The 21,271-nt window shown below is 37.5% G+C and overlaps 3 protein-coding genes across 6 annotated transcripts; 2 read left to right on the forward strand and 1 right to left on the reverse strand.

Moving 5' to 3' along the window:
* Positions 1-487: 487 nt before the first annotated feature.
* On the reverse strand, positions 488-6,650 carry LOC147853646 (actin-related protein 2/3 complex subunit 5A-like). Of its 2 annotated transcripts, XM_087331838.1 has the most exons (5): positions 6,447-6,650; positions 3,766-4,227; positions 1,220-1,292; positions 1,006-1,136; positions 488-933 (listed from the first exon to the last, which is right to left on the reverse strand). In XM_087331838.1, the coding sequence occupies exons 2-5, from the start codon at positions 3,882-3,884 to the stop codon at positions 798-800; spliced, it is 459 nt and encodes a 152-aa protein (XP_087187964.1). In that variant the 5' UTR covers positions 3,885-4,227; positions 6,447-6,650; the 3' UTR covers positions 488-797. The 2 variants fall into 2 exon arrangements, with proteins under 2 accessions (XP_087187964.1, XP_087187965.1); XM_087331839.1 differs by lacking the exon at positions 6,447-6,650 and having other exon boundaries at positions 1,006-1,106; positions 3,766-4,208.
* A 3,619-nt stretch (positions 6,651-10,269) lies between these two features.
* On the forward strand, positions 10,270-13,234 carry LOC147853647 (Ribosomal protein L18e/L15 superfamily protein). Its single transcript, XM_087331833.1, has 4 exons — positions 10,270-10,758; positions 12,126-12,209; positions 12,284-12,373; positions 12,606-13,234. Exons 1-4 carry the CDS (start codon positions 10,333-10,335, stop codon positions 12,873-12,875), a joined length of 870 nt encoding a protein of 289 aa, XP_087187959.1. The 5' UTR covers positions 10,270-10,332; the 3' UTR covers positions 12,876-13,234.
* Positions 13,235-17,830: 4,596 nt separating this feature from the next.
* On the forward strand, positions 17,831-20,548 carry LOC147853648 (protein LURP-one-related 10-like). Of its 3 annotated transcripts, none has more exons than XM_087331837.1 (4): positions 17,831-18,483; positions 18,582-18,629; positions 19,601-19,822; positions 20,206-20,548. In XM_087331837.1, the coding sequence occupies exons 1-4, from the start codon at positions 18,046-18,048 to the stop codon at positions 20,227-20,229; spliced, it is 732 nt and encodes a 243-aa protein (XP_087187963.1). In that variant the 5' UTR covers positions 17,831-18,045; the 3' UTR covers positions 20,230-20,548. The 3 variants fall into 3 exon arrangements, with proteins under 3 accessions (XP_087187963.1, XP_087187960.1, XP_087187962.1); XM_087331834.1 differs by having other exon boundaries at positions 17,838-18,483; positions 20,139-20,548; XM_087331836.1 differs by lacking the exon at positions 18,582-18,629 and having other exon boundaries at positions 17,955-18,483; positions 20,139-20,548.
* Positions 20,549-21,271: the final 723 nt, after the last annotated feature.

Genomic DNA, 21,271 nt, shown 5'->3' on the forward strand with positions numbered 1-21,271 from the left:
GAAACGCTGTTTTAAGGAAAATTCAATCAACATTAAATTATGCAAAGCTCTTAAATCATGCAGGTTGGTTTCCAGCCCTCGTAACAACAATAAAACTACATGCCACAGTCCAGCTTTCCATGTAACATAGGTTCATAGGTTACTGTCTTTCGATTGAATTGACAAAAGACGTATTGTTCAGATTTGCTTGCAGACATTGTGGACATTGCAATATTGACACAAGATCAAATGCCACTCCCTGCCAATTGTTCGGTGTAGATACTCCATGAAGTGATTACTAGGATTTTTCTTCTAAAGTATTAGGTCCAGATCTCACTTCCATCATCAATCAATGTGAGCACCACACTCATGTTGATATCTGCTCAATTTCAGTTTGTATTGTAGACTACTGAGCTTACCACACATTATAAATGTAAACTCATACCCAAGAAGAATTAAATTTAGCCAAGGACATAATTGGGCAAATTACATCTTATGAAATCCTAAATGCACATGATAATGTGGTTGCCATTCAGTAAACATTTAGCTTACTTTTTGGGTAATAAATGAGTACATTCTTAAAATAATCCTAGATTTTATATTCATTTATCTTAAAGTGTTTCCAAAAACCTTTGTTTCACCAAATATAGCTCCTATTGTTTGCCTACATATTAGATGATTGGTACAATGGCAAGGGAGCTTTTGCATTTGGTCAAGAGCCAATTACGTTGAGTACATCTTGCATTAGATGTATGCCATTACTGGTGTTCATTGACAGATAAAAAACTGATTATCATCCTACATATGTATGTGCCAAACTACACTGTGTTCCGTTTGTCTACAAGTGCTCTCATTATGCAACCCATGCCAGCTTTCTCTGTGAGCTTCTCATGGAGCCTCAAGCATTGGTCACATGTTGGCCGGTCTCCTGTCGACAAACCCCGATAAATGTACCTATTGCATGTAAAGATTAGATGAACTCCACTTTCCACCATAAAACCAAATCTCATTTTATTTTTTTCTTACTTCATTAAGATGTCATAGAATTCTGATTCCAAGGATGCAAGCAGATCATCAATGTCTTTCGATGCCATAAGCACTCGATGAACCACAACCCAATTTGCTGACTGCAGGCCAAAAAGATGTACATGACTACTCTGCCTGCCAAAATATGTTTCTTTTTTTTGTAAATACTTAATCTAGTTTCTTTCTTTAAGTAGTTAACATTTTGAGCACTCACCTTGCACGTCTCATCCTTTGCTCTTGTAGGAGAGTCATCAAGAGCAGTCTTTAAAGCCTCAGCATACTGACCTCTGGAAGCAAATGCTAATATTAGACCAGACATAAAGAAACATGGTAATGCATGTACATTTGTAATTTTAATCAATAATGCTAATACTTGACTTTTAAAATGATATTGATAGGGAATGCTAGATTGTGAATATTTCATTATTGTTTCAGTTTGTGCACTTAAACATTTCCTTTTAGTCATAAGAAAATAACATTACTGCGCCATATTCAAAGACCATCTAAATATCATCATACTCCCCTCCCTATTATTGGTACCCTTTTGCCTGTAAATAATGTGTAAAAAAGGGCTACTAACCTTCTCTTAACATCATCCTCTGTGGTTATATGACCTTGAGACAGTCTTCCTAGTCAAATTGGGGCATTGATAGAAAGCCTAATCTACGCAAAGGGGAATACACACGGTCACGAAGCTAAAGAGGACGTTCTCCCAACAGGTAAGCCCATTTGGAGCATGGTTTCTCTATATGTGGTTCATGCCGACCTCTGCTGAAAGATGAAGACAATGACATTGAGCAGCTCATCATAGTTTATGCTGATGATCGATTGGCTATAGTAGGATGATATAGGTGTACATAGTTAAGGAGAAAGCCAGAGTTTTTGGCACGAGAACAGACTAGAAGTCAAACGTTTATTAACACTGGACTCTGGTGTTGCTCACAGCAGGTTTTATGAGTAAACAAAAGGAATAGTGTCCCAGAAAAGCCGTCGATTTTGTAATGGAGGGCTCCTGGCATATGAAATATTCCAATTTCAAATTATTATTTAATTAGACACAGATTTGATCCACTTGGAAAGAAATTTTCTTTCCCTTCCGACAGGTAATGGCAAAAACTATTTACACTATATATCATTCTGAGTGCCTCCCGATCGGTTGTTTAGTAGTTTCACTCCACTTTTGACAGCTTGACTGGCATAATATGTTGGCTGGTACCACTTGGGATTGTAACGTTGCATGAAAACACTTCTGATTGCCACATCTGAAGCATCCACAGAGACATGGAGCTTCTTGTCCTAGTTAGATGGCTATACAGCTGGATCTTGTGGCTGCAGTAACTACAACTCTATCTTGCCTTCTCTCCAATTTCTGTCCATGTGAAGCAATCTGATGCACCACTGTGTGCAGAGTGTGGCCAAATCTGCTAGATACCTCAGCAGCCTGCTGTGCCAATAGATATTTGACCAAGGAATCATGGAAATGCCTTGGGGATCATTGGAGATGGAGCTTCAACAATTGCTTTGACTTTTCTTGGGTCCATTGCAATTCCACCCTTGCTTATGATGTCACCCAGGAGCATTCTGTTTGATACAGTGAAAGTAAATTTCGTCTGGTTCGAGTTAAGTCATGCTTCTCTGCATTTTCCTAAGTCAATAACTACTTTAGATGTTCACCCACCGCTCTGAACACAATGAAATCGAGGAAAACGTCTTGCATAAATGTAGGAATATATGACTCAATGATTATTCATTGGAACATTGCTGAAATGGTTTTTAATCCAACCACCATTATCACCACAATTACTGCTGTCTTCTCTTGATCTTCATGTGTCATGCAAATTTGGTTGTACCCACTGAACTATTAAGGAAACTGCATACTTTGTACCTTGCTACTGTATCTAAAATTGCATAAATGAAGGGCTATGAGAATGGGTCACAGACTGTTGCAGCATAATTGTCAACACTAATACCTGAAAACAAATGCATATAATGGTGTATGGTATCTACGCAAAAGCTCTACAGAAGATGCAGTGCTTTTGAAAGAATGGAAATATTCAAGAAAAAGATTGACTACAATTGTCTTTGAAAGATTTGTACATCTGTTCTCATCATTTGAAGGACAACATTCTAGATGATCCATATCATCTTTGATGAACCCCGAAGCATAGTGACCTCCACTTGCTTGGTGCTCTTTTTGAAGTCTGGATTCTAAGTCATGGTGATGCATCTTTGACCATTGCATACCATCCAAAGAAGACTCCTATACTGGAACTTGGAAAGCTTCCATAACCTGTCATGGCCAAACCAGCATGTTGAAGAACATGCAAAGATCACTGAATTCTGTTTCTGTATTGGAAAGTGATATGATGCCAGATACTAAATCATCTAAGAGTTTTCTTTGTATCCCATCTTGAAACAATACCTAGATTCTAGACACCGACCTTTCGTTGGATCACCTAGTCAATTTTGAGACAAAAATACTTGGGTAACATAGTGCATTAGCTGAACTTTATCTTGAGTTCCATCATACCACCAAAAAACACAAGTGCCATCAATCACGACATTCCATACAATGGATGGTCAATAATATCAATGCTCCCAAAGAACCTTTACCACCCACTTCAGCACAATCAAGCAAAAAAAGACTCCAAATGTCTCAAACCAGATTTGACATATTGACTACAAATCACTTTTGAATGAGCTGGACAACCACCATGTCATATATATAATTAGGTTGAGGTTAAAAGAGTATGAGCTTACGATTTTAGTTGCCATTCCACTTGTTGGGACTTTAGCTCTATACGGTTGATTATAGTCTCCACTGGCTCACTGTCTTCAGAGTCATATTCCTCCAGGACTCCTACCTCCTCATCCGCCATAACTTATGCTCAGATCTTGTTTTAAAACACATATATTAAACACATGTGTGTGTAAAATGAACAATCGTTTTACAGAAAGATTCGAATGGTTACTTTCAACATTCACATCTGTAACCTATTTTTAAAGCTTCAACAAACTTGAAATACTTAGGTGACAAATAACAGCATCAATTATGATATATTTTGATGCCTAATTTGGAGAGAAATCTTTTACCCACGTTTTCATCTGGACTGCATAATGCATTTATGAGCAGATAATTGTCATCTTCCAAAGGTGCCAAAATATTGGCCTTTGGACTATTCAGCAAAATGACAACTGAGAACCAGACATTTACAAATGAAACTAGACATTGCAATCCTAGTTTTTCAATGACCGAGCAATCAGATATCTACAAAAGCCTGCATATGGCCCCAAAATTAGGTCTGTTACAAGACGATGATATCCTGAGGGCCAAAAAATAACATTCAGCATGCTCGGTGTTTGGGAAAGTTTTCTTTACAGAGCAACTTAAGTTTCTTTTCATGAATGAAATTATTTGACATTATCAAAAACTACCAAAAAGGCATAAAAAAATTGTAGAAATTTATATATTCATCTGTAAGATTTTGTACATTTCGTAGGGGATATTCACAGTGCCACACAAATAAAACAATAAAAATTATAACCATTCACATATATATGAACCCAAACGGATTGCTGAAAAGCATTTAAGCTTTAAATATCTGCATGTTTGGAATTAGTTTCTAAATATAACTGAGTTTTAGAGCCTTTACAGCTCCAGGAGTTGGTTGCTATAGCAAGGTGACAAGGCAATTAGTTGGCGTAGAAGGGAACTTACCCTAACCAATTGCCCACATTCATGTTATAGTGTGAGGGCTCTCTATCCTTGATTTGCATTAGCCATATTCATCTTTAAATATGTGTTAACCCCTCTGACATTTTCACTCTATTTCGAGGGTGATATAAGCAAATGTGTACATATATATACACATAGAACGTAATAAACATGTTTGTTCAAGCATACAAATGTTTGGAAACGAACACATTTGAAAAGGGAAAAATGTGTGCTCCATTTTTTCCCTTCTTTTCCGTATTTTATTATTAGAAATTAGCTCACCCTAGTGGTAAGTTGTTGTGCTACTATTGCCTATGTCTTGGGTTCGAATCCTAATTTCTCTCTCTCAGAGGGAGAACACTATGTTTGTCATTGTAGTGTCTTTTATGAAATCAGAGGGAGATACCATTGCCTCTTTAAACAAGGCTTTGGCCCACTACGCAAGGTGATGGAATATGAGGACCAAAGATGCCTAGGACTTTTCTTGCTCGAGCTCAAGAGACATCGGGAAAAGTTGTTGAAGAATGCATCCACACAAGCTCATCCACAAAGAACAATCACAACTTTCTTTAGCTCCATCACTCCTAATGCTAGAAGTCAACCCCAGGATACAGAAATGGGATCCAGACCTGGATATAACAAAGGGGTTACGATTGATCGGGCAATGGCAATTGGCCGTGCACGTAGGCCCCGGCCCCATGGACCACGACCTCGACACCCTTGTCATCGACAAATAAAAGCCATTATCTCCCGCCATCGTAGGTGCTTCCCTCGCTTCGGAGAAATTTCCATTCTGGATCGACCTATGATAGAGATCTTTCGGAGACAAAAGCTACAATACACCTAACTTGAGAATCTCGCATGTGCCAAAAACCAGATTCTCTCGTCTCTTTTCTTTTCATCCTATTTACTTTTATATTTACTGTGTAATATTTACTTTATTTTGATTTGTTCTCAAAGACGAGAAAACATTTAAGATGTAATCTCTTATTCGGTCTTATAGGCCATTTTGGCCTCTTAAAAGACGTTAATATTTCTTTCTTTCTTTCTTTCTTTCTTTCTCACTCTCTCTCTTTAGTGTCATGTGATAGTAAAATTTTATGTTACTGTCATGTTTTCTTTATATTCTCCAATATATGTTTTATGAGTTTTTGAGCGTTTGATTATAATTTATAATGACATATTTTGATTCAATCTCTATAGTTCCTACTCATTTTTTTGTAAAGTTCTAAAGTGAAGAAATTGATACCTTCACTAGTTTCGAGATGAGAACATCGATAATTGCACGATGAGCTCATCATCAATACAATTATGTCTTTGAATTATTTGATTTTTATGTTCATGCTTTCTAATGTTTAGTAGTTAAGTAATTCGTTAGTTTTGAACTTTCAATTGTGTTGACATTTGATTCAATCAATATATAATATAGACCATAGTCATTTTTTGAAATTCCAATCTATTTATATTTTTTCCAACTTTGAGATGATTTACCATACACGTTTGATTGAATCATTCTCGAATGCGAATTCATGTATGGTACGTATGATTCATTATATGTATATACATAACAATTACAGTGTGATTCTTCATTTCCTAATGGAACCAAAACAAAGAAACTGCTGCATTTCTTCAATTCACATTTCTTGGTTTCAGAAAAGCTGTTCAACTACGTGCCCCATCTTGTTTTCTGAAAGTAGAAAACCCTTCAAGACATCTCTATCGATACAACATACAGTGTCAAGCTCCTAAGATATCCACTTTGCCCTTTTTCAAAAAAACTCTAGAGTTGAATGGATCCAACTATTGGGTATGGAAGCCAAAGATTATGATGACTTGTGTCTTCACGAGGTTCATGCTTTAGCTACGTGACACGCGCAAATCAATGACGAACAAGGACAGCATCCTTGATTGATAGAACATATGAACCTAGTTGATTTTATAACTAGGACGATCGGACAGAAACATGAAAATCCCCTCTCAAAGAAGATCATTGAGATGTCTGAAGACAATGCATTTGTGCGACTCTGTGCTAGTAGCAGGAGTTCCTGAACCTCCAATGCACATTATTCAATTCCATCAATAGATTGATAAAACAATTCTGGGAGATCTACACAACCTTGTAGCGGCAGGCAGTACATGGTCCTAGTGCCACTATTCAAACTTCAAGATAAGTATGATAGCTACTTCCAAAGTCTGGTGAAATCAACTCAACCTGAGCCTACGCATTTCCGATTTGCAAAGTCAAATATGTATTTACTTTTATCTTGCCAGGGCAGCTAGCTACTAGTCACCTGGCATTTCTCATAGACTGATGATGATGTGCCACATCCGCACGGATTTCTGTGCCAGCATTTTGTCGGCTGGCTTGAGGCCTAAGTAATTCCAATGATTTTGCGCCACATCAGTAGGCAATGCATGCATTGGATTTGAATCCCTTTAGTTTCAAGGATCTAAAAGATCGCCTCGATTACGTAAAGGAATCAACATGAAAACAACACAAAATCCAGGGGACACGGATTTGCAAAAATCAATGACGAAAATAGAAGATATGAGCAAAAAATAAAAACAAGTCATAACAGAGGATGAAGAACGAAACATTCCAGAAAAGATGATAAGGGGCAAATTTCGTTATACACAGACAGAGGTAGAGATGCTTACCTTTCCAAGAAAGACGAGTTTCTGTTGATGGGTTTGCTCTTTTCCTCAGAATGGAGCATTTGTAGAGCCATTTCTCTGTGTGTTCAAATGGGGGGGGAGCCTGGGAGGGCAGGGGAGCAGGAAACGGAAACGGTTCGGCTCAAGCCGAACAGAGCCGTTTAGAGCCAAACCGGTTCCTACTCACCTCCTCTAGTGAGGCCTCCCCCCACTCATGTCCGACGATTTTCTTCTTGTTTTACAATGAATCGAGTGGATTTCCCAACTCCTGGGTAGCAAGGTCATCATGCTACAAACTTTACCAATTCGAAATACTTAGGCAGGGCTTTCCATCTCAATGCGTAGACATGATGATACCCACGTGAAAGTGGCATAAAATCACATTGGCCATGGTAAATCCAGTGTTAATAGCGGCTTTGTCTCCGTTGTTTAAGGCACCCAAAAAAGGCATACCATGCCAACAAGGAACAAAAACTATTAGTAATTGCGATAACAACACACATGATGATGAGAATGCAGCCCGATGGATTTAAGTACTTGGGGAAATGAAAGATTGCAATACCTTGTTTGATTGAAGGAGATCATGAATATACATTGTTGTGCTCATGTATGTTGTATAGGACAAGGTTGATTCCATGGCATGAGATTCAAACAATTAGGTCCTCTCCATTTTGATGACTTCTATGATACAGTGTGGTGAACCGGCAAAGCCTGTTTGGAACCAAACTTTGGGTTCTCTCGAACATGCAAGTTATGATGTTCCAATGTATTTTTTTAGTTGGGTGCAAATATGGAGACGAGGCATTTGTCGAGATATGAGATGATGGAGGATGCCAATTACATGCAGTGCACGGGATGTAGGATGTAGTTGAAAAGAAGTGATACATACACGTACGTACATACATACATACATGCATATATACACATACGTACGTACTGTTGAGAATCGACCGGCCACGACCGGTTTCACGTTCGTATGCGGGTGCAAAGAAACGAGTGAAATAGATACATAGACAGAAAACGAGAAAAAACAGAAAGAACAAAGACACTAATATTTAACGTGGAAACCCGAACTAGGAAAAACCACGGGGGTCCACAAAACCCAAGAAACAGATCACTACGATAGCGGAGAAGTACAAATAAGAAACTCGGAGGCAATGACCTCGAGTTCTCCTTCGTGTGATAGGCGGTTACAAAGTTATACTCACACACACACACACACTCTCTCTCTCTCTCTCTCTCTCTCTCTCTCTCTCTCTCTCTCTCTCTCTCTCTCTCCGTTAAGAATGGCTTTCATTACGAAACAAAAAACACCACCATGACTAACTTACTACAAAGTATATAACCCGTCTATCTAGGGATCTAGAGAATACTACGCCACCAAACTCAATGCCACCCTACACACCAATTCAAATGGCAAGTATGATGATATGTGACCTTGTAGAGTTGTCTCTCTTCATGGTTGAGATTTCGTGACTTCTCTAGCATTGTCAATTGCCACAAAAGAAGTTCTTTTAACTTTAGAACATATTTTCTCCCCCAACTTGCGAATAAAAAATGGAGGCATTCCGCATATTCCAATTGAACCATAGCCCCCAATACCTCAAGAACTCAAAAATAATTTGAAAATGAGGCATCGGTTCATTGTTCTCCATATGTGCAAAAACCCAAATGAAGGAAGATAGACTTACTCCTGTTAGAGACATCCACACTAAACTGATACACCTCCAAACCATCATTGCCATCGGGCATGAAATAAATCGATGCCTACTATGTTCCAATTCCACCTAACAAAAGAAACACAATCCTTTAGTAAATTTCTTTTTTTTAATGCATCCCCTAATGGTAAAGGTCCAACCATAACTCTCCAAATAAATACCTTGGCTCGTAGCATCAATCGAGAACACCAACCTGCCTTGATCACACGAAACCACCAAGTAATGGGCTTATGAAATCCCCCACAAGAAAGGGGATGTGCCAAGTCATTACAAATGGAGGTTTTGGCAACATCGAGGTTGTTGAAGTGGGAGGGTAAACAAATTCTTAACTTTCAATTTAATCGGATGGCTAGATTGGGTTTGGTAACAGTTAAGGATGCTATGTTGGTTTCACAAAGAAGATTAATGGTTTTTCGAACAATAAGATCAACATTTCGTATTCCAAAAGGTTATAACTTTATTTGGGATAAGTTGCAACAAATACTATCTTCGCATGAGCCAATTCCTGATTTAGATGGGCGATCTCAAGAGCTTGATTGGAGGTTTGTTGGAAATAAGGGATTGACTATGATCTCTATGAATGTTGCTTATCACAAGTTGATTGACAAACAAACATAAGTGGTTGAAAGAAAAGACACACACACTCACACTCATACTCACACAGTTACAGAGGCAACTACTACCTGTCTAACTATACAACTAAAAATGATTCCCCCTTTTATTCTCATAAGTTTGCCCTAGTTATATTTATACCAATACAACGTTCTGGGCAATTTACAGATATAGCCCACAAGGGGCACATTTAGACTATTTACAAGTATAGTCTCCTGATTTCGGTTTCGGCCTCGGCCGAAATACTCATTGGACTCCATCGGAATCGGTTCGTTCTCTTCTTCCCATCCAGAGGGACATGTTTCCCAACACATACATACAAACGCCGATGGGATAAAGAAAGATGCATTTGGCAACAAGGATTCGAACCAAAGAGGCACACATTATTGGGCTGAATTGAGCCCCCCCCCCCCCCCCCCAAAAAAAAAAATAAAAAAAATAAATTCTCTTCTCATTCCAAAACCTTCACTTTTTTAGAGTTTCAAATCTTCAGTAGTAGTAGTAGTAGTAGTAGTAGTAGACCTTATTGTGTTGTGTGTGTTTTTCTTTTTGTTCTAAAACCTTTCAATCAAATTTCCAAGAGAAGGAACAGAACACACACACACACACACACAGACAGAGAAGCACATGATGCTCAGGCCATGGCTGCAGCGCAGAGCCTGCCAGGCTATGGCCACCGTGAAGAACAAGCTGCAAACGCAATACATGTCTTCCCTCTCCACTACAGCAAGGACAAGAGGGAAGAGAGGAATTGTGGAGCTGGAAGCTTCAGATTCCGTTCTTCCGCCGCAGGTCTCCGTGGCTCACACCTCCCCCACGGGGCTCAGATTCTTAGCTCTTAATGACCTCAGGGACAACAAAGGGGCGACAAAGGCTAAGCGCAGGGTGGGAAGAGGGATCGGATCGGGAAGGGGCAAAACTTGCGGGCGGGGACATAAAGGCCAGAAAGCTCGAGGCCGGAGACCTCGCCTCGGTTTTGAAGGTGGACAAACTCCTCTTCGTTTACGCCTCCCTCGCCGAGGTTTCCACAACAAATTCAGCTTAACTTTCAAGGTATTCTTCTTGTCTTTTTTTGTTTTGTCATTATTATCATTCAGTTTTGGGCAATGTTACTTTTGTTTACCCTTGGATTCTGGAAACGAGATTTGTAAAGCCATATATGTCTAGGAGGGGAAAACCATGAAGAAGTTATTTATGATGGATGCTACATCAAACAAGTTTCACAAATACCCCTGAAACTATGCAGAAGTTATTTATGGTGAATGCTACACCAAATGCTGTTGTTTCTATTTTTTGAAGCATTGATATAGTTTTTTCAAAGCATATGGAACTTTTGTGTAATTGCATAACTTATTCAATCTACGTTTTACCAGAAAATAAATACATTGGTGTAACCATATCCCACTCCTTTCCCTTTTACAAGTCTTTGCAGCACAATACCTGTCAATTATACCATAAGATTTCAGTTACTCTGGAATGCACGGTGATGCTATTGTTTAATTGGAATCCATCTTTTTTTGAATAGAAATTTTATTGTTTCATTTCAAACAACATACACTATCATCCATTTTTCTCGACCTCTAGCATTGTTTTGAAAGAGATTAGTCTATCTGTGATGACATGCCAATTGCTCAGATGGTTATTCTATATCCTTTTGAGATCAGGATTAAGATTGCTTTATACACAGTTTCAAGTTTATCGAACAGTAGAGTTTGAATCATAGTTATGGAAAATATTGATCAGAAATGTTTCATGAAACAAGATTTTAGTTCTGACTACTCTTATGTTTAAGGAATCTGAAATTTGTTTTAAAATTTCAAAATCTGATCTTTTTATATCGCGCCTTTGTAGGGATAGAATTTATAAGGCAATCATGCTAAGGCTTGCTCTTTATGAGCTAATTTAGGCTACTCTAAACAGACTGGCTTTCCTTTCTCTGATCTTTAGTCTTTTCTTGTAGCATAAAGACGCTGCAATAACAGAACCTCCACAATTGACTATTCCTTATGCAGTCTGATATCTGGAACATCTAGACATAGTGAATAGATAGATACATCCATTAGCCAGATTTACATGCTATATCATATGATGCTATGTAGGATAATTTTTGTTGCCTCCACTGTAATAAGTTGTATTAGAAGTTTTTAGAAAAGCCAGTTAAATGACCAGGTCATTGTATTAGTAAAACAGGATCGCTAGACCCTAGCTGCGGATCTTTCTAAATGCGTGCTGGAGAATAAAACAGCTTGCATTGTGTTGGAACTTGGGATCTGACATTTGGTAAAATACCTGTATCTATTGAGGCTGTTGATAAAGTTTTCTGTTTGGAATATGGTGTGTTTATTTTACTTTGATTCTGATTGTCTAAAATTGAACTCTAGTCTGTTTATGCCACTCAATTGATGACAACTAATTTGCAGCCATTAAATCTGAAAACTGTTGCGGAATCAGTGGAGAAAGGAAAGCTAGATTCAAATGAGTTAATCACAATGAAGACATTGAAGGTACTATCTGACAGTTTTCATTGAATATATTTCTTTATGGGTTTGTGCTAAAAACATTTGCTACATTGGTGTAGGATGCAGGGCTTGTTGGGAAACAGATAAAAGATGGTGTGAAGCTGCTTGGAGCTGGAGCTAGTTCATTCTCTATTCCTATGCATTTGGAGGTATGCTTTTCCTCACTTACAGAAACACCTTCCTCCTCCCCTTTGTACATATATGGTGATATAATAAAAACAATGAAAATATTGAGAGTAAGTTGAAATGCTGGAAGTGTGTGTATGTAGGGAAAGTGTTAGAAGACTACCCCCTTCCCTCTTGTGTGTATATTGGTGTAGAATAAGATCAATGGAGAAATTTTGAAGGCTATTTAAGCTGAAAGGCTCAAAATGTGTGTAGGTAAGTAGAGTTTCACAAAAGGCTAAGGCAGCAGTGGAAGCTGCGGGAGGGAGTGTGACACGAGTTCACTATACAAGGCTAGGATTGAAGGCTCTTACGAAGCCAGAATGGTTTGAGAAGAAGGGTCGCCTTCTACCACGGCCAGCTAGGCCTACTCCCAAAATCTTACCTCAAGTTGATGAAATTGGACGGCTTCCAGCACCAACATCCAGACCAGTCCCTCCGCCTGTGGTTCAGGAGCCAGCCTCAGATAAAAAACAAGAAGCTTGAGAGCTCACTCCAAACCCTCATATATGTGTACAGGGCAAGGAAAATTTCAAACCCTCCTCATATATGTATATGATAATAACTTTCAGACTTTGAGTTTGTTCCTACAGATTGTTGGATCCCTTTTTTTATGCTTCTGCTTTCAGGTGGATTTTACTGGCTAATTCTGTAGATCAAGCAGCTCAATAAAGCTTCAGGAATGTCTAGGAGCTGAATTTGCCCAGAAATAGCTGAATTTGTTTTCCTTATTTTCTTTAATGGGTGAAATATCCGAACTTCTGACGTTTATCTTGTAGGGTAAGAAGACCCTAAACCATTGGGCCAATCCATTTTTCACATTGGATCAAAACTTCTCTAAAGCACATATCATATATGGGATTATCTAAGTACCTTAAAGAAAAGGAAGGTGAGAAAATGTGTGAAGAACGGAGGACACGTTTCATTATCAGTTTGCTTGAATTAGTCTACTGTCATGCTTTTTTTGATTATTCATTCATTAGAATTGAATAAAGATTTTTATATCTTTCTAAATTGCATTAATAATTTTGGCCTTCAAATTTGTTCTATATTCAGATTCTTTCAGAAGGTTTTCCTTGCTTTTTAACCTCTACCAAATAATTAAATTAGAAAGCGGATAGAGCCAGGATGTACATTTTTATGATACTGTTGAACAAGTCTGCCATACAACTCATAGGTTCAATTCTTAAGATCGAGCTGTTTATCGAAACTTATAACCCTTTCTCTTTTTATGAATTGATGTTCCTTCAAGATGGTTATTTATTTCTTGTATATTCTTTCAAATTCTTGATGAGATTGTTATCCTTGGTTGTCTAATCCTTAGAAAGTTGACTTCATGCCATAGTTTAAAGACCTCATTTTCATTCTATTAGTTATCAATTTCTTATGATGAATAAGAAAGGCAATGTCATCCTAAAATGTGACATGCACGCTCACAAAATCATTGTCTCTTGGCCTCTTGCTAATGGAGTAATGGTTGTAGTAGTTCTGATTGAAATATGTTGAAACAGAAATGGAGTAATGGATGCAATAGTTTTGATTGAGGGGATAGAAAAATGCAAAGCTCCAAAAATGCTTGCGATTGATGATGTTTCAATGATGTGTGGATCCAACTTCATTAACTATCTATTATTGCTCGTGGCATGTTTATAATTCATGGCTGACCTATTCTTATGCTCTAGTATTCATAACCTCTAGTCACAAGAGGCTATAATAGGTAAGAAACAAAATTATAAGGTAAATAAAAACCTAGAAATATGAACACATGATACTCAATGCACCCAAAATTTGAAGATTATATAGATTACCTGTGGCATGTGTACAAATGTTCAAACAAATGTCATAAATGATCAAAGCTAATATCATCAATAAAAATATGATGGTTTGGATTTTGAAGACAAGGAACTTTAGTGTTTTGTAATTATGTATGATGTGTAAAAAAATTACTGGACTTGAGACAAAAAGAGAAACTTTAATGATTGCATGCATAATTTTTCTAATAACTAGTGGTCCTCAATGATTGTAGACACTCCCATCATCATTTCTCCTAGAAATGGAGAGAACTTAAATGGCAAGGAGATGCATGTGAACTATTCAATTTATCATAGGATGGAATACAAACATCTTGTTGAATGAGACAATGATACAAAAGGTAGAGGATTAATTGGCCTCATTTTATGGAAAAACTAGAGATGTGATCAATATGCATATATCTAAAGACTTTAGTGGTGGAATGAACTGTTGGGAAGATATTTTAGGGTTCCCCAAATACATTGGAATCTATTGTAAATTTGTAAATGTCTCTATGGACAAATGTTGGCCATGAGGTAGTATATGACAATCACAAGTGTCTATTTTCAAGTGCAAAAATCCACAACTATTGAAAAAGTACTCGGGTCTATAGAAAGAAAATGCAGTTTGTTGGACATGAGAGCCTTAGACATCGAAAACTACAAGAGGTTTTCAAATGCAAAATTATGCCATCAAAGGCTTGTGGGATGTGGAAGACTTGTGATATTGCAAAAAGTGATGATGGATTGGTTGGTACATGATTGGCATGGGCTAGCTAAAGTTCATAGGAGTGGATCTTCTATGTTGGTCAACTACAAAATAAGTCTTACTCACATGAGATTGATAGAGCAAAGTATTTTCTAAAGTTAATTCATACCAACTTCTACATAAAGATGATATTAAAAACATTAGGTGGATCATCCTACTTCATCATCATAAATTTTAATTGTATGATGAGAAGGTTGAGACACTCAGAAAGTTTATAAAGTGGCATATGATATCGGAGCAAGAATTGAACCTAAAGGTGAAATTCTTTGGACTGATCAAGCACAATAAAAACTTTCAAACAAATTTGAGTATATATCATCAAAATGAATGTGAAGGTAGTCGATGGCTCGAGCACAATAAAAACTTTCAAACAAATTTGAGTATATATCATCAAAATGAATGTGAAGGTAGTCGATGGCTCCATTGTATACCCAAGGCTTTAGATCATTATTGAGGCGCTTTGAGGGATTGCATGATTCCTATGGGGCTTAGTTAATTAGCACTATGGTCTACATATTCAATCAAGTTTTTACATAGACTTTCAAGAAGGTGTAACTACACATAATGCATATTTAGGCAAGAAACCTTTTGTTGCATATCGTATGTGCATGTGCTTGACAAGTGTAGGTCAAAGTTGGATATCAAGAGCAAGAGATGCGTCTTCATTGGATACAAGCCAAAGTTCAAGGCTCACAAACTCTATTATTCAACTGTCAAGACGATAACATTTGGTCTAAATGTGGAGATCGATGAATATCTATACAACAAGGTGGTAGATCCAAGACATTAGAAGGCAAATATAACATGAATCATCAAAAGATGAAGCATGTGCATGAGTTCTATTAGGCTAAAAAAATAACTTTGTGGTGCAATGGATGTACATTTATGTGTGTTGAAAAAAATTTACATTATGGTCTACATTGACTGCAATGGATGTACATACATGTAAGTGGGTTGAAAAAAATTAATATTATGGTCTACATTGACTGCAATGGATGTACCTTTACGTAAGAACCCGTTTGGCATGCATATAAGGATATTTGATTGCACATGAGCTTGGCAATTGTAGGACAAAGTTTGGATGTTAAGTGCAAGAGATTCATCTTCCTCGAATACAACCCCTAGTCAAAGACATACAAACTATATTATTCAAATATCGTGATGTGGAATTTGATGAACATTTATATCAATAGTATAAGAGATATAAGACATTAAAAGGAGAGATATAATTTGAATTGCAAAAAGATAAAACATGTCCAAGAGTTGGAATCCGGTGTTGGTGATGAAGTGAGCACTAAGCAATTCAATACGGCTTAACATGGAATGCCAATTCTTGAGTTGTTAGATTGACTCTCTAAATCTAGAGAGAATGCACACTCCATTTAACAAAATTATTGTGCTTTGGTTTAAAGAAATTTCATGAGTGCTCCTCCAAAGATAAAGTAATTTTGAAAATTTTGGCCGACATTGATGAGGCAACGACTACCACTTACTTCAGTTTTCCCACAATTCACCATGGAGATTTGTATATTTGCAAAAGGCATGGGGAGTGTCTAGGGGCTTTTGAGGTTCCTCACATGCGTCATAGATGAGCACAACATCAACAATGAATGGAAACGTAGATATCATCACTCTAGACTAGATCTACCACTTCTTTCTCCGATATGTTTTGAGAACTTGTTTACGTAAATACCAAATAGGTTTGGAGGATAGTGGGCATTTTTGCATCTCTTTTGACATAATATTTGACATTCGTCCCTATGCTTGTATTCTACACAAGTCTCCCATAAAGCATATATTGTCCATTGGACATTTCTAGTATTCCAATGGCATGTAGCGACTTCGCTAGTTCTTCCATTGCACTATGTACCTTGAATGTTTCACAAAAGTCTACAACATCATAACAATATATCTTTTCCTTCCTTGTTTGACCTTCCTCTAGTATATAATTTCTCTTAGTCCGAAGTTAGGATTAGTAGTAGGGTGCCTTTCTTTAAATCTCTTTCGTTTCTGGGATCTTGTTTCTTGTTCCTCATATCATTCACTAAAGTCATGCTCCAATATTGATCCATATATTTTGGCTATGGTGTACCCAATTGAGATAATCACGTAGCTATTAGGGACCATTGAGTTTGACCAACCCAATTTTCCAAGAAGCCCTTAAACACTATTCTATCAACAATTTCAGCAAACAATAGTCTCGAGTTTCACATGTTTTAGTTTTCCAGACACCATGTTTTACCTTGCTAAGGTTTACTAGTTTTGGCATGTGCTCTTTAATGGTAACATTGTATAACTAATGGTTGTATTTTTACCAATTGCTTGGGTGAGTGAGTCATGTTGGTGATAGTTTCACGCAGTCTCAACTGTCGTCGAGAGCGCTCTTGCAATGTTTACCCAAAACCATGACACAGATTCCCCCATCCATTCTTGTCGGGCATTCGCTCCTTATCTTCCAAATTTGTCATAAAAAAGAGGGTCCTCGACATGTATGCTAAGTACAAATTATTGTGTTTTTCAAATTGTGTCCTCTTCCTGTACAATATTTTGATGCCAAGCTCCAACTATTTTGAGGATGCGATTGCAGACAGGTCAGTCATTTGGGGGGGGTAGAGCATATGTTGCTGATTTTTGCATTATATATTATTAGATAGCCTTGTGAATTGATTGCTTGAGAGCCCGACGATAAGTCAATCCAATCGCGGATTGGCAATATGTACATACATACTATCTAAGCAAGCCAGGCTAAGCCCCAGAGAACCAAAAATGAGATTTCCTTCTTGGCACATATAGACATACATATATGATACAAAATGTCAAAGGCTGCCCTGTTTTGACTGCTTGCCTCCATTGACTTCAGAGAGAGAGAGAGAGAGAGAGAGAGAGAGAGAGAGAGAGAGAGAGAGATGGTACATAGAGCTCAGAGAGAGAAACCCACAATAGGGAAAGAGACAGGCATCCAAAAAGAGAGTGGGAGAAAGAACAGAGAGGGAAGGAGACAGAGACAGAGACAGAGACAGACAGACAGACAGACCCAAAGGAAGGCAGAGAGGGAGAAGGAGGGGGAGGGGGGGTGTGGGTTTGAAGAGAGACCTAAATGTTGCAAGTCCCAAATGTGGCGAAAGATGAGGGTTTGCAGACCCTGCATATTCATGGAACACATGTGGAAGAAGCTTTGCAGGAGGAGGAGAAGGAGAAGGATCAACATGATAATGGGCAGAAAATAAAACAACAACAACAACAACAACAACAACAGGAGATGGAGGTGGAGGAGGAGATTCAGGAGGTGATAGATCCAGAGTATGTTTCCACCATATCTCCAGTAGTGGCTTCTAGATATACACAGCCACTCCCCTCCCTCGAGATCAAGGTTTCCAAGGAGTTCACTGGCTCCACATACTGCATGGGAGATTTCACATTCAGAGACACAAATGGAATACTCCTCTTTATGCTCTCCTCTCGCACCCGCAAAACTCAGAACCATCGAGTCCTCCTTGATCCTGCATTTGTGCCCGTCCTCTCCGCCCACAGGAAGGTACGCATTTTGGCAAATTCACTCAATTACACCTCTTAATTTTTATAGATTTGTGCCGACACCCTCTTTTAAGTTTTCTTTTTCCAAAAACTTAGCAGATTACACCCTGTAATCTTGTAGATATGCAAAACTTTGCCCCTAGTTTGGTAAATTTTCCCTACATACGACTTTTAAAATTTTATCTGAATACCCCTTAGTTTTCAGAGATTCGTGATGAAGGTATATATACATGCCTCTGACCATAAGAGTTAACCTTCATCCAAATTTGTTAGAAAACAATGCATTAGCATATTAATCTTCTAAATTCAAATTATATATACATACAGACACAGGAAACCCCTGGGTTTCTTCCATCTCTTCCTTGCATCTCCCTTAGTTACCAATTGGAAACTCTTTTTTGCTTCTTTTTTGCTTTTTTCTTCCATTCCTTGAATTTTCTTTCTCATTTTGGAGCTGTTGATTTTTTTACTTTTTTTATGTGAACCTTTTGAAGCAGCCTTTCTTGAGGAAAGCTTCTTTCCCCCCGAACTTTTTTCTTATTTTTGCTTTTTCTTTTTTCTCTCTCATTTTGTTTTCTTTTTCTTTTTAAAGTTTATTTTTGAAGAATGGCTTGTGGAATATGCTTTTCCAATTATATTATATTTTCATGCCTTCAACTGCATTGCCTTGCACTGGAACTTTGCCTTTTTCCTTCAGCAGTTTTTAGAGTTGATTTTTATGTTTGAAAATTGATTTTCCACATTTTTTACTACCATTTCAAAGTGCTTTTCCTCTCAATGTTTTTGCTGTTTACAAATTTTGAGGTGCTTTTGGGGCTGTTTCTTCATCAAATTACGGTTTCTTTCCTTGCATTTTCTTCATTGGCTTTTGAGGTTCTTTTCGTGTGGAGCTCAAATTCTAGTTACGTCTTTGAAAATTTTGCTCAATAAGAATGAGTGTTCACATAAACCATAGATTTTTAGAAAATGTGCTGTGCATTAATTCTTACCCACATTCCAAGTGTAGAGGTTTAGTATTTAATAAAAAAACATTTACAAAGTCTAAAAGAGCACATACATATGTGCTTTGACATTTGGTTTGCTTTTCAGCATATAAGATACTTTTCTTTTGATGTTAGGCACGGAGCTTATACAACCGGTGGGATGTGTTTCGCGGCGAGGTGCCAAAGGCTGAGGAAGCACTTTTCAGTGTAAAGAGGTCCGCATATTTGCAGCTCAAGAAATCCTTTCATGTTTTCTTGGCATCATCACAGAAGGAGAAGACACCCCAATTCAAAGTGAAGGGGAACTATGTGAAAAGGAATTGCAAGGTCTTTCATGGATCTGAAATTATCGCTGAGGTAAAAATCAGCACACCGTCTCTTGCCTTTTGAAACAACATGGTTTTAATTACTTCAGGAACTTTGATACTAGTCTATGTGCTTTCTAGATAGTAAAGAGTTAGAAATCAACCATTGTTTAAATTATTCTCCCAAATTAATGTGTCAGCATAGACATAGCATTAGGCATACATCCCACACACTGTTTGTCCTTCAGATGGGTGTTCACTTTGTACGCAAGTTTTTAATTCTTAAAATATGTTGTGTTAATTTAGTTAATCAGGTAGATTCATTTGAGGTAAATTAATTTTGTGTTTTTCGGTGTCTCTTTGGGTAGGTAAAAGGGCAATTCGACACAAACTCGCAATTGAAAAAAAACACTTTTTCAATTGTCTTACATCCAGGTGTTGACTATGCGTTTGTCGTGACACTGATAGTAATTATGGATGAAATTCATAGAGAACAAGACCACCATTCAAGCTCAAGCTCTAGATGAGAAATTCTTTCTTCGGCCGTGGTCATCTCCCATATTCACAGTATGGACAAGGCTCTTTGTAATATAATTTTTTTCATAATAAAGTTTTCTTTTCAATCAGGTGAGAAGAAACTGAAATGTAATGATATAATCCCATTCTTTGTACATATTCATCCTTGAATATGTCCTACCAAAATCCTATTACTTCTGCTATCTGCGGATTGCATGTACAATATATAAACTCAACACAACAATTGACTGTTGTTGTGAAATTCTGTGAAATTGTACGATTGACATTTTCTGAGTAATTAATGAGAATTGATAATATTGTAAATGGCAAAATGCATCTGTAGCCAATCGTAGATTTCCCATAAATGGAAAGGAGATTCACATCAAAGGTGGGACTGATCAAAGCAATGATTTCTTATGAGGGTTTTTGCTAAGATAAGTATAAATTTGAGAGCTCAATCAAAAGTATGCTTGTCATCAAAAGTAGTGGGTCCAAACATTGTTATTTCCTGTCTTCCGATTAGATTTACCAATCATTTATTCCCAGAAACTAGTTTTGTTGATGGTATCAAATTCTTTCTGCCAAAATTGATTGGGAAACATAGAGTGCTTATTGGCCTTGGTACATTTTACCTTAGTTGTACAAGAGTAAGAAAACGCGATGGGGATAAAAAATATTGGCATACATATGTAGATACCTGCCATCTAGTAAAACAGTGGGGATTTGAATCCAAAATTAATGGGTATAGTCTAAGAGAGCATGAATCCTATGGAGTGCAAAATACTCTGTACAGAATTTACTCATTATCTCCATTTATATATTATCACACACATCATCCATAAGTTGAGGTTACCCCTTATGAAAACCAATAGTGATTTGTGTAAGTTGTTGAACTCTCAACTTAGAGCTTACAAGGCATGGGCCTAATGCATTGGGACAACTTTTCGATGCCCATCAATTATTACAAAAACATTAATGCAAGCCG

The sequence above is a fragment of the Azolla caroliniana genome, unplaced genomic scaffold (assembly GCF_043228905.1).
Source record: "Azolla caroliniana isolate FFs.n. ecotype wild unplaced genomic scaffold, voAzoCaro1.0.p SCAF_16, whole genome shotgun sequence".
NCBI lineage: Eukaryota > Viridiplantae > Streptophyta > Polypodiopsida > Salviniales > Salviniaceae > Azolla > Azolla caroliniana.

Excerpts from the sequence above, each read along its gene's own strand:
- LOC147853646 (XM_087331838.1), bottom strand. The coding sequence starts at position 3,884 with ATGGCGGATGAGGAGGTAGGAGTCCTGGAGGAATATGACTCTGAAGAC. Across the intron at positions 1,293-3,765 it reads GTGGAATGGCAACTAAAATC|AGGTCAGTATGCTGAGGCTT; the intron begins GTAAGCTCATAC and ends ATTTGCTTCCAG. Across the intron at positions 1,137-1,219 it reads CAAAGGATGAGACGTGCAAG|AGTAGTCATGTACATCTTTT; the intron begins GTGAGTGCTCAA and ends TTTGGCAGGCAG.
- LOC147853647 (XM_087331833.1), top strand. The coding sequence starts at position 10,333 with ATGATGCTCAGGCCATGGCTGCAGCGCAGAGCCTGCCAGGCTATGGCC. Across the intron at positions 10,759-12,125 it reads AATTCAGCTTAACTTTCAAG|CCATTAAATCTGAAAACTGT; the intron begins GTATTCTTCTTG and ends ACTAATTTGCAG. Across the intron at positions 12,374-12,605 it reads CTATTCCTATGCATTTGGAG|GTAAGTAGAGTTTCACAAAA; the intron begins GTATGCTTTTCC and ends AAATGTGTGTAG.
- LOC147853648 (XM_087331834.1), top strand. The coding sequence starts at position 18,046 with ATGTTGCAAGTCCCAAATGTGGCGAAAGATGAGGGTTTGCAGACCCTG. Across the intron at positions 18,630-19,600 it reads AAAACTTTGCCCCTAGTTTG|GCACGGAGCTTATACAACCG; the intron begins GTAAATTTTCCC and ends TTTTGATGTTAG. Across the intron at positions 19,823-20,138 it reads GATCTGAAATTATCGCTGAG|GTAAAAGGGCAATTCGACAC; the intron begins GTAAAAATCAGC and ends CTCTTTGGGTAG.